The sequence below is a fragment of the Stegodyphus dumicola genome, chromosome 8, assembly GCF_044657685.1.
Source record: "Stegodyphus dumicola isolate Sdum_Otavi_A_Nest chromosome 8, ASM4465768v1".
In the NCBI taxonomy this organism is placed as follows: Eukaryota; Metazoa; Arthropoda; class Arachnida; order Araneae; family Eresidae; genus Stegodyphus; species Stegodyphus dumicola.
Genome location: NC_140775.1, coordinates 158,025,847 through 158,039,600, shown reverse-complemented (window position 1 = coordinate 158,039,600; position 13,754 = coordinate 158,025,847). Strand labels below are relative to the sequence as shown.

General features: G+C 32.4%; 1 protein-coding gene across 1 annotated transcript in view; it reads left to right on the top strand.

Annotated features, from left to right (window-relative positions):
- LOC118187743 (protein qui-1-like) overlaps positions 1-13,754 on the top strand; it is a 148,988-nt gene that overhangs the window by 55,413 nt on the left and 79,821 nt on the right. The window contains exon 6 of the mRNA XM_035358018.2: positions 11,395-11,545. Coding sequence (XP_035213909.1) covers positions 11,395-11,545 — 151 coding nt within the window. The remainder of the gene's footprint in view (positions 1-11,394; positions 11,546-13,754) is intronic.

Genomic DNA, 13,754 nt, shown 5'->3' with positions numbered 1-13,754 from the left:
AGTGTGGTTCGTGAGCGTAGTGTCATTGGGAGAAACGCATTCGAACATGAAAGACCGTTCACACTATTGCATTGGACTGCGCTTAAGAGAGTTTGGTAATTATTTGCATTTACTGCCTGCAGATGTCTCTGTGTTTAACCTAAGGGATTCGGACTCCTGAGATACTTAAATTTAGTTTTTTAATTATTTTTTTCTGTTTATGAATGATAAAGTACAATATGTTACCAGTTTTTATTAAGGTTATAAGTGTGGTTCGTGAGCGTAGTGTCATTGGGAGAAACGCATTCGAACATGAAAGACCGTTCACACTATTGCATTGGACTGCGCTTAAGAGAGTTTGGTAATCATTTGCATTTACTGCCCGCAGATGTCTCTGTGTTTAACCTAAGGGATTCGGACTCCTGAGATACTTAAATTTAGTTTTTTAATTATTTCTTTCTGTTTATGAATGATAAAGTACAATATGTTACCAGTTTTTATTAAGGTTATAAGTGTGGTTCGTGAGCGTAGTGTCATTGGGAGAAACGCATTCGAACATGAAAGACCGTTCACACTATTGCATTGGACTGCGCTTAAGAGAGTTTGGGGATCATTTGCATTTACTGCCCCCAGATGTCTCTGTGTTTAACCTAAGGGATTCGGACTCCTGAGATACTTAAATTTAGTTTTTTAATTATTTCTTTCTGTTTATGAATGAGAAAGTACGATATGTTAATGAGAAAATACAATATGTTACCAGTTTTTATTAAGGTTATAAGTGTGGTTCGTGAGCGAAGTGTCATTGGGAGAAACGCATTCGAACATGAAAGACCGTTCACACTATTGCATTGGACTGCGCTTAAGAGAGTTCGGTGATCATTTGCATTTACTGCCCGCAGATGTCTCTGTGTTTAACCTAAGGGATTCGGACTCCTGAGATACTTAAATTTAGTTTTTTAATTATTTCTTTCTGTTTATGAATGAGAAAGTACGATATGTTAATGAGAAAGTACAATATGTTAATGAGAAAGTACAATATGTTACCAGTTTTTATTAAGGTATAAGTGTGGTTCGTGAGCGTAGTGTCATTGGGAGAAACGCCTTCGAACATGAAAGACCGTTCACACTATTGCATTGGAGAACGCTTAAGAGAGTTCGGTGATCATTTGCATTTACTGCCCCCAGATGTCTCTGTGTTTAACCTAAGGGATTCGGACTCCTGAGATACTTAAATTTAGATTTTTAATTATTTATTTCTGTTTATAAATGAGAAAGTACAATATGTTAATGGGAAAGTACAATATGTTACCAGTTTTTATTAAGGTTATAAGTGTGGTTCGTGAGCGTAGTGTCATTGGGAGAAACGCATTCGAACATGAAAGACCGTTCACACTATTGCATTGGACTGCGCTTAAGAAAGTTCGGTGATCATTTGCATTTACTGCCACCAGATGTCTTTGTGTTTAACCTAAGGGATTCGGACTCCTGAGATACTTAAATTTAGTTTTTTAATTATTTATTTCTGTTTATGAATGAGAAAGTACAATATGTTACCAGTTTTTTATTAAGGTTATAATCTACTTTATGAATTTATGTGTTTGCGTAGAAGCTTATTTTAAGTAATCAAAACATTTTTCCCTGCCTTTTCATAAGCCTTAAATATTGATGAAATAATATTAAAACATATTATTAATGCAAAACAAACAAAAAATTTAAACATATGAATAGTTTAAAAATAGATGGTACTTTAAAAATACAGAGTAATTATAAGGAGAGTTTGGTAATACTTGCACAGAATTGAATGCTTTGAATGTATACAGCTCACTGCTATGCGACATTGTACATTTCAAAAATATGCCCAAATTTTGAGGAAAAAAAAAAGATATACATAACGTCAGATTTTAGACTTGATTCCTTAAAGATCAGATTTACACCGAATTAATTTAAGTAAAACGGAAAATACGTAGCATAAAATTTTAGCAGTGATTTTTTTCAGTGTCATAGCTAGATATTTTATTAGAAATCTTGTTTATGTATTAAACTGCACAATATGCAGTATATTATGTACATAACTTATATCATTTTACTTCTAATTTATAAATTTAAACTTCATAAACTTCATAAACATTTGTGCATAATAAAGTTTCACAGGGAATTCTGCAACGATTTAAAATCCTCTCACGATATAAATAAAATACATGCATGAACACTGCATATATAACATAAATCTAAAGTCATGGACTGGTATGAACATTAACAGAAAAGGAAAACAAAAACATATATTTACCTAGGAAACAAAAACATAAACAAAAAGGAAAACGGAAACCTCTATGTAATAATACTGCTACGCCATAATTCTACTCTTATCTCTGCTACTAGCTTTAACTCCACGCTATCGTCATAATCTGTGTAAGTCAACCTTACCAAATCTGACTTACACAGACGACCAAGTAATGGGTTTTTTAATTACATTTTTTGATCTTATTTACATTTGCTGCCTGAGACTGTTCATCTCATATTCTTTTAATTCTAGTTCATTTTCTTAAAAAAATAATGAATAAAAAATAAAAACTGAAAGTTTTCAGATTTTGTATTACGCCCAAAGGGACATTTTTTTAATGTTGTGTATGTTACGTTTATATATCAAATATCATATTCTTAGAACGTAAACCATAAAATTTAATTCAACAGTAATATCACAAAGCAATTTAAAGAGAGCATACCTTTAAAATTTCCGATACACAGTCTCGCGCGCTGGAGATAAAGATGTTTTTTCCCCGTAGACTGTTGCCATTACTTGCTTTTAAATCGTTGAGTTTGTTAATCAAAAATTCGTTAAAGTTTTACAAAATATGAAATAGATATTAAAACAAATTCCGGCTTCCAAAATGCCCACGTTCGGTTGGAAGACTACGTTATTCAAAATTTGATGGCTCTATAGGTACCGTTGTTTCGTCACAATGCGAGAAACATTCATGAAGATTCTTCATTGCTTAGTTTCCTTAAATGTAATACATGGCGACAATATTTGGTGGCAATAGTTTGAAAAGTGAATCCACGACGCAAATTGCCGTTTTGAGATTAATAGCCTTTCTGGTCTAACGCTCTTTGGGTTAAAATAAATAAAAAAGAAAATAATAATAAAATGGCGTTTCGATTGAGATTAGAGTGGCTGCTAATATGCAAAATAAAAGATGTGCCTACAGATATCTGTAAACTCAAAAATGTTTTTATAAATAAAAAATTACAAATTTAAAGTAAATTTCGTAAAGTTGAATATGTAAAAGACTATTCAATTTAATTTCTAAAGCATGTTATTAATTTTTTACCTATTTAAAAAATTTTACTAATGCCATATTTCATTTGCTATATTATTTTGAGGTAATCAGAAGTTTTTTTTTAAAAGGTAAATGTATAAGTACGTACATTTAGGAAAATTTTGCGAATTCATGGACTTGAATTATATTTTTTATAGTTAAACTGACACTGCTGACTCTTCACTACACACTAGCACCGCACATGCTTATTATCTTTTTGTTATTGTTGCTGCTCCTTTTTTTTAACTAGATTCAATCAGTCGCTGTCTTTTTCAATGAGCGCAGTGCTCAGATTTTTCGCTATAATATCTGCATCTTTTAAACTCATAAACAAGTATTTCTAAATAAAATATTTTTTCTTGAAACGCCAAATATGATTCTGTCGCGATTAGTTTTTTTAATACCGTCTGATTGCTCCTCTTTTACCACGTGACTCCGGTCTCTTCCGCAGACTTATGAATAAAACTTAAATGTAGTTCAACTCCTCACGGTTCGAATTCGTTCGCCAAAGCACAGATTTCAACCAAAGACCATTCTTTTGCAGATTAGAGAACCACTTACACAAACATTCGTACCACGCTAATGGAAATCAGATTTGCGTACAAACTCCGTGTTTATGTGTGTTCTTACACTGCTGTCGTGGGTCCGCTTCATAAAGGTGTTCCGGCAGAGACAGGGAAAAGTGGACGGAGCACCAGAACTTTGCATATGCTCATACAGGTGGTGCTCCGGCATAAATATTCAGCACTCTTTTGCCAGTCGGTTATTGTTCGAAAGGACAGAAACCTATATAAGGTCACCCCAGTATAGTAAGGAAGGCCGCACAAACTGTGTAGATCAGTTTTTGGTTTGAAACCGATCTCCGTCACCCTTACGCCAGAGTGGCGTTTTTTATAATGATGAGGGTATCATTGTGCAACTCCGAGCTTCGTTTGAGTTACTGATTAATTAATTAATATTTACTGTAAATTACGTAAGTGTATTTTTAATGTAATAAGAATTGCTTAAATTACAGTATTTTTAATACCTGTAATCTCGATCCCAAGGAAAATATTCTCTCTGGGTCCTGATATTAATTTGGATGCTTATAAACAAACAAAAATAAGGGTCATGTTATTATTATTTATTATAATTATTATTAAAATAAATAATAACAATATGAATTATTTTCAGGCCTTCAAAGTACTAATAATAATAATGATACTAATTTTCAACCTGAGTACCTGGAAAACGGCTCAAAGGCAACGCAAAAAATCAGAATCTATAATAAGGATGCAGAAATTGTGGAAAATACTATTGAATTATCTGAGTAAAAACAAAAGGTTCATTGTAAAAGAAACGGCACATGACGAAGTCATGAAGTGTGATTTGAAATAAAAAACAAAAATTAGCAACCACTCCATAGATCGTGATATTAAAAATACCGGGGAATAACTAAAATGATAAAAAACATAAAATACATAGGGGCCCACCAGCGGCCGAGCGGTAAAGTCGCTGAACACTGGTAGTTCGGTCCGAGGTTCGAATCCCGCGAACGGGCTGGCTGCATGGGTGTTTTCGTGGTTTTCCCCATGTGTAACGTGTATACGAGCCAGTTTCCCTTAGAAAGTCCTCCACGAAGGCATCCCTCCCCTTAGGCAGATAGCCCTCGTGTGCTTTGCCATAATTAAATACACCACCAACACACAAAGAAAGACCATAAAATACATAGAAAGGTGATGCATTCCAATGATACCAATGAAGATGCTTTTTATGCTATAAGCTCACTATGGTAGGAAGTTTGCCATCGATTTTTAAGGCGCTTCCTTATAACCTATCGAATTCAAATTTTGTACACACGCTGAACGTTGGTACACTAATCTCAATCCGGCGTTTTTCATAAAGGTATAGGCATCCTTATGCTAGTGCAGGATTTATCATGAAGATGCGGACAGGTTTATAACAATTCAGCATTTTTCATAAAGATGAGGATGCCCTTAGTAAGAATCCCACTTCTTCTTTAAAATACCGAAGATTTATTTCCCCCATTGCTCAATAAATTAATCAGTAATTGAAACAAAAACTGAACTGAAATAAGGTTACCTTGACGTAAGGGTCGCTTTTTTTCAAGCTAGAAACTGCTTGTCAGTTTGTGCACACTCCGTTATGCTGGGGCACCCTTATGGAGGTTTCTGTCTTTTCGAACAGTGACGACGCACCCTTATGAAAGCATCTTGTTCTCGCAGGTTTGAAGTACCAGTCTCTTTCCTTTGGTGGATTTTAAGCGATGTACTCAATAATGGCGCGGGTAAAAGACAAATTTATTACGCCAGTCCCGATAAATGTTTGGAAATTTCCGATAAATGTTTTCCCAGCAAATGTCTGGACATTTGATTTAAAAAACAAAGTTTGATTCGACGTTCTGTATCCTTTTCAATCAGCAAATCCCAAGACTAACTATTGATTTTCGTTCTAATTAGTGATGCAAGAAGATTCACACGGAAAATTGTACCTGGTGTCCGGGGAAAATTAAGTGAATATTGTAGTTTAAAACATCCAGACTTACCTTACCAAGACGTAGTTCACACATAAGATACACGACGTTCTGCAATGCATAAACTACCTCCAAGAAAAATAAACCAGTGATGTCTTTTTCTTGGAGTCCTTTTTGAGGAGTATACCCCTTTGCGTAGCCATACATCTTTCCGCTCTGCATGAGTCATGTAATACCTGGGGAAAAGAAAACTGAACACTGGTAGTTCGACCCGATTTCAAATCTCATACAGCGCGCTTGACACGCAAAAATTTTCAGAATTTATTCTAAGGTTCAATCTGAAAAGTAATCCAGTTTTCATTTAAAAGACTTCCATAAAGTCATTGCTCTTTTTAGGCAGATCACGCATAAACATAATTTAATAATAGTAATAATGAAGTTCAATAAAGGTTCTGTTTGTATGAATAGCAATTATTCTTCAAATTAAGCGAGAGGAATTTCTCCAAATTGAAAGCGGAAAGGAAATTTAAAGAATGAGATCAGTCTTTATTTCATTTTTCCATTTAATCTCTGATGAAAGCTCATAAATTTAAACTTTAACGATCGACATACCGCTAAAAAGTAATTACATTGTTTTGCGTTTTCGAAATTAAGAGAAATTTACTTAAATGCATAATATGCAAATAAACTGTCTTCAGTAAAACGTATTTATCATCATCCGCCGTTTAAAGTCTTCTTGGAAATTGAAGAATATTTCGGCAGTGCTGCCATCTATTGAGCTTCATCTATAACATTTTTAATTTAAGAATAATTGCGTCGGAGCAGCTGATAAAGACTAACGTGTATTCTGTTTAGAAAAAAAAAAGGGGGAAATAGATTTTATAAGTGTTTGGAGAAGGAATAAGTGATAGTTATGGATTTATACCAGGTATAAGAAGCACGAAGAATAATTTTTGAATAATACTGTAACAAATTATCTTAAAATTTTATTATCATAAAGTGAGAATGCGTTTGAACGTTAATCTCTACATATAATAAAAGAAAGAGTCTGTGTGTGTGTGTATGTGTCTGTCTTTCGTTCGCCCTGCGCGTAAGCTAATAGACCCACGGCTACGAAATTTGGTACATAGGTGCATCTAGACCAAAAACCAGTGCACCTCGAAGGGATTTTTTCGAAATTCGAATTAGAGTTTTTATTATTTTATGTTTTGTGACGAAATCGCGTCATTTTGAGACATAATGGGCTATAGGAAAGCGAGATTTTACTCTACACATTCCATTTTCACATCGTCATGAAACGTAGGCACTTAGCTATTTTACGAACTTAAAATAAATTTCGTGTTTCAATAAATCGATTGAATACAAATTTATTTAACAAAGGCAGCTTAACACATTTTCAATGGGATTTTTTCTAAAAGTGTTTATTTTTAGAAATGTACAGTTTATTTTTCTTTGATTTTTGGACACGCTAAACTTTCATCCTTGCGACTGCTTTTACAAAAAGAATTTTGGAAAAATGATAATATTTTGTACTTTTATAAAAATTTTTAAATGCAACCATTTTTCATCGTATTTTTTATGTCACTGTTTTTAACAGATCGGCATATTTCATTTTCATTTTATATATATATATAATACATTTTTATTGATTTTTTTAATAAAGTTGTTCTGCAGAGTAAAATTCTGTGCGGAATTGTATGTTTCTTGAGTTGCTTTCATGTTATTTTTTGCTTATTTCACTGTTTGTAAGATATTGAGAAGTTTTGCATGATTTTTGTTTCTTCAACGGAAAGTTGGTTAATTTTTTTATTAGGATAATTAATATTTGTATTAAGGGATGTAACTTATTTCATTGTTGTTTTTTTCTCTTGAAAATATAAGATAAAATATGATTAATTATACCTTGCTTTTTTGAATTTTTTGTTTTTTGTATTCTTTTATGTTATTTATTGCTCATTTCACTGTCTTAAAGATATTGAAAAGATTTGAGTGATTTTTTTAGGAAACAAAATTCTTAACCTCCTTTATACCATTTGAGTTCTTAAGATTTTGCAAAAGGAAGTTGGTTAATTTATTTATTAGGATCATTAATATTTGTATTAAGGGATACTGCTTATTTCATTGTAATTTTGTTATACGTAATAACTTTTTTATGAAGTTGTTCTGCTTTTTTTATGAAGTTGAGTAAAATTATACGCAGTTTTTAAATTTAATGTTTGGTGTTCCCTTCAGCCATTTTTCCGGTACATTTAAAAGCCAGACGAAGGTTGGCAGCGAAGCTGCTAGTGGATTCATAGATTCTAGAACTTCAGTTTGTTTAAGAGAACGCATTTGAACTTTAATGAATTCATAAATTCTAGAACTTCAGTTTGTTTAAGAGAATGCATTTGAGGGGCATCTATAAAAGAACACTTACCTTCAGGAAGGAAGTTTTAAGTAAAATTGCCTTAGTATACCAATATTAGCCGGTATTATCTTGAAAATCCCATACAGTTATCTCGTTGGCTAGGAAGATAGCTCGAGAAGAACTACCCATGTTCAGCGTCGCGTACCAATTTGTGAGTGTTAGGCCTTCGAAAACTACAATAATAGAATAAGCGTTGATGGAAAATAGGTAGGTCCTCTACAAGCAAATCAGTTTAAATATTTTGTGATGGCCGTGCGATACTTAAATACAGTAGTATATAAAAACTCTGTTCCTTTGAACAAGGTGAGCGGCTTTTAGCATTCCATGAATATATCAGAGTTTAATTACGATTTATAGTCATAAATTTTCTTCAATATTACTTAACTGAAATAAAAACATAAATATACTAAAATTCAAATTCAAATTAACACTAATGACTTGTAAATGCAAGTTAGGACTTAAAAATTCATAAAAAATAATATTTTTTCTTTAGAATCTTCATAGTCGTATTTATTTAGGAAAGCCTTTTTGAAACTTTCCACACAATGTCACAAATATAAAAATTCTATGTCTACTACTGATTTGGAATAATCGTAACAAATCTCAATTTGTTTTACGCATTAATTTACATTATTGTATTTAGAGGAGTCGCTATATGAATCTATAAGTTGCAGAAAGTTCCCAAATCCATATTACACTTAGAGGTTCAGCATTAATACAACTGAATTCATATTTAGGTTTTGTAAATGTATTACTAGATTATTTAATGATTCCTTTAACTGCTCATTTACACAAGAATTTTCAAGCTTATTATTTGCAATATTATCAAAACAGTTCTTTTCATCTTCACGTAAATATAAGAATTTACTTTTAAGATAAGCATTTAGTTGTACACCTTTACTTATAATCCCTTTAAATTGATACCTTATAAATACCTTACATTTAGTTAAATCCAATTTCAATTTTAACAAATACTCCAGATGAAGTCAGTAATACATAATTTAAATGAGAATTTATAACATAAAATACCACATTTCTACTTAGCCTTGAAATTTTGTATAACAATATAATTAATTTAGTGCAGGAAAACCTTCCATGCTTTCAAAAATTCGAAAGATCCCTCATTCTCATATTCACTGTAGAAGTAGGTCGAATTATATTTTAAGCAGTAGTTGATATAATATTCTCGCGCTGATATAATACTCTCGCGCTGATATAATACTCTTGCGTTGATATATACTCTTCTAATATACAAATTATTTTATAATTTATTTCTAAATAATTGCGTATTTGTTTTTAGCTTTATCACCAGTTTTGCCTTCGTATTTATTGCCAATGCAATGTTTTTGCGTTTCGAATCTTTAAGAAAAATAAAGAACAACACTAATAGTGATAAACAAGTAATTAAACTAACTGAGAGAATATTACAAGAATGCAAGAAATACCAAATCGTTAAAAGAATGATTTGCTTGCGGACTCCCTATTTCTAATTATTTTCAATTTTATTTTATTATTGTACTGCTTTTGAACACTTCCGTAACTGCTAATTTCCGTATATATCTTGCAGTTGTTGATTCTCTTCAGTCTTTCGGTGGATTACTATAAAATGATAACGTGCATTGATGTATTGCAACATTTTAATGCTGGTTATTTATAATATAGCACTCACAATACAAGAAAATTAAAAATGTAATAGTACTAAATTCCGTATAAGTATACCGTACATTAATATTACGTGAACAGAACGTAATGTTTGCAAGACAAGAGGAAATGTAACGCTACGTAATACATACGCATGTACGTGTTGTAAAATCCTACTGTAATGTAACACTGTTAAAGTGATTATGTGCATTATAGCACTAATAATACAACATAATGAAACTTTCATTTGTAAATGTTACTAATAGTATATAGAATCTGAATATTGCATCAGTATGACTGGAATAGTTGTAATGCGGAGACAAAAATAATAATACGTATAACATATCTATGTAGTGTAAAATGATAACATGTATTAGCAATCTAGATACATTGTGCTTATTGTAATAATGATTATGTAGTATTATAATAGTGATTATGTGGTATTGCAGCGCTCAGTATTAATATTAGGAGAAGGTCAATAGTAAATCTATTAACGGTCTGAACTGCCAACTGAAACTCCGGCATTGCTGCCACCTCAACGTTGCTGGCAAGTGCTTAAAAAGGCAATTAGCTCAGACTGTAAGGGAGGCCACTCTGCGATAATGTTAGTTGTGCTGAACAGTCGCTGCATTCTGATGGGCAGACGAAATTTGTTCTAAATTTATTCAGTTAAATTTGTTTATTAAAAAATCACGATCAGACAAGCAGTGTAAGAACGTAAGAAAATAGAATTTTATTATTCTTTTAAGTTTCACATTTTTTCCCTCTTATTATCTAGAGTTTTCCTCTTAATGTAACAATCATTAGATATAGAAATAATTTCATAAGTTAGACTGCATATATTTTAGTCTTCGAATTTTTAAATGCAATGTCCTACCAGTAGCCGATTTGTTAAGACCGTTGAATACTGGTAGTTCGAACTGAAGCTAACGTGTTGGCTAACGTGTGATTTTTGTGTCTTCTCCATTTGTAACTGAGTGAAACACTGGTAATTTGGTCCAGGGCCAGAAAACTTCGAAAGGGCCAGCTGTATGAGCGCCGTTATAGCTTTCAGTTATAGCTCCATGTGTCTTATACATGTCACACCTCGTAACCCCACGTGTGGCATTTATACGAGCCAGTTTCCGTTAGAATGTCCTTCTAAGGCATTCCTTTGCTTAGGCAGATAGTCCTATGCTTTGCCTTACGTAAATAATCTTGCGCTTTAACTTACCCTAATAACCTAACTTAACCTTTAAATTACGGTACTTTCCTTCTAACCACAGAATACTGTAGAAAGTAGAAAATAAAAAATAGTATTTAAAATTATAAGGCTATCATCACAAAACAAGTTCTAGAATATCTGACTATTATAATAACTCTAAATATTTTTTAGTATTAGAAAGTGTTTTTTACCAAAGTTAGAATACAATCTTTACATTTCAAATATTTTTAGAGTATTTTCTGAGCCTTTATTCCGTTTTGGGCTACAAGCACTGTCATTATAGTTAACCATTAAGTTTATCTTCGTGAAGAATTTGTAAATTTCATAAAAAGATCAACGATCTTAATTTTGTCACTTCGCTAATTTATTACAGGATTTGTCTGCAACGACCCAAGTATTTCCCAATACATTGATGTATCATCCCAAGAAAGTTTCTCCGCAGATGAAGAATCAGCTTCCAGTTTACAAGGTCTGATAGATGATGTCATATTTTCTGTCAACCGAAAGAACATACACTATTTCAAGTAAGAAGTGGTTCTCACCTATGAATTATGAATTATTTATCTGTAATACTTATGGATGACTAAATTTATGAATGGCTTATAAAATGTTTAATAAAAAAAGCAATAAAATTGTCCCTTTCTTATTAAATTGAGATTTATTTAATAAGGCAAGTCGGTGTTCTTCCCTTGAATTTGTAGTCGATATCCATATGTATAGACACGAAACACAATAGTCAACTTTACTTAGAAGCGCATTCCCATAGAAATAGTCTGAACGACAAATTTCTGTTGCAATATTTTACGTCGATGGCGAGAATTCTTCTCGACGCAAAGTTTCGAGTAGATAAATCAGTAGGAGGAAGGAAAACTCATGGGACCAAACAACGTAAAATTCTTGGAAGCAAAAGTTCGAAAAGTTGAATTCCATTAAGGCTTCGAAGGAAACTGTTTTCCAGTCTGACAACAAATTAACCGATAAGTAAATATATACATTGCTATAAAAAGTGACAGGGAAACAAAGTTTCTGACAGATGATAAGAAAATACCTTTTTATTGACTGGAATTATACTATGATTTAAATTAACATATTTTGTTACTGGTCGGAGGTTACGCTAACAGTAACTCCAAATAAAGGTTTGATTTAGTCAAGCGCTTTTATTTTACTTGACGTTCACCTCTTGCAATAATTTACATTACTTGCATAAAATCTACATTAATTAACTCTATATATTCTATTTACTATTTTTTATTCAGATTCTAGATCCAACAATTAGATAGTTTAGGCGTTCGTTTATTTCTGCATGGTTCCCCAGAGTAGAAGAATTATTTTCATAATATTTTCTTTTACGCTGTGCAGTAATTAGCATAACAGCATTTCATTGCGCAATTCCTCGTTTATTATTCACGGAATAATTATAGGTACAATGAAAATATTTTTTGCTGAAAAGTCCAAATTCTAAACTGAAGCATATTGTGATTACAGATGTCAATCGGAATAATGAAATTAAATGTTTGTTACTTAAATTAAAGAAGAAGATAATTTGTTATTTGAAATTCTTGTTGACTCCTTAGTGAATATACTGTATTTGTCGGCGTATAAGACGCACATGTCTATAACATTCACCCTCTTTTGTTTTACACATTTTTGAAAGATAAAACTTTATTACTGATCATTATAATGATCTTACAGTATTTTAAATATAAAGTAATACAAATACAAAGTAATACTTTCTGCTAATACCCAATCTATCTGGGAAAGAACACCTTTTAATCTTCTTCGTCGAAACCAAGACACTCATCTCCAGAGTTAAATGAAGAGTCACTTGAAACCTCTTCTAAATCAGCATCTGAGTCCTCATACAACAAATTGCCCTCTGCATTAGTAGCGACATTTTTAATATAATTTAACCACTGTCTCTGTTTTTACAGCATTCCATGAAGCTTTGACCCATTCACAAACTTGCAAAATCCTAGGCGTCTTCCTTCTTTCTTGTGGTGTAACTTCAAAATTTGAAAACTACATCCAGCTATTCCACTTCTTATTCATAAATTTCTTAAATGGTTTATTAATGCAGACAAAGGTTGAAGCTGACTAGTTAGGCCTCTGGAATTCCCCCTAATTGAGTTTTAAATTCTTTGAGTTTATTTTTAACATCTTCTGTTCTGTGAGAACGAAACTGATCCCATACTAATAGGGCAGATTTCTTCAACAGCCCGCCAGTCCGCCTCGACCAAATTTTATTTATCCATAACATTATTCCTCCTCCGTCCATCCAGCCTTTTAAAAAGCAATAGTGGGGGGCAGTTTTGTTCCCATCAGCACCGCAGGATAAAACAACCGTGTAGTGAGTTTTTTCGTGCCCTGAAGTTTTAACAGTAACATTTTTTGTACCTTTGAAATCTACAGATTTGTAACTGTAATATTCCAACATTCCACAAAAAAAAAAGAAGGAAACAAATCGCAAAACTCCGGATAAAGAAAATTCCCAGAAATTAATGTAATCAAAAACTGAGTATCGACGTATAAGACACACCCCTTTTCCAGACCTATTTTCAAAGAAAAAAAGTGCGTCTTATACGCCGACAGATACGGTATGTGTCGTACCAAAGATGTATACTGTCGCTTCCATTTCTAAATGGAACTTGTCTTACTTTTACCTTTAAAAGTAATGACAAGAGAATATTGGAGATAAATTCATTTTTCTCGTTTTCGCATTTTTATAATGTGATA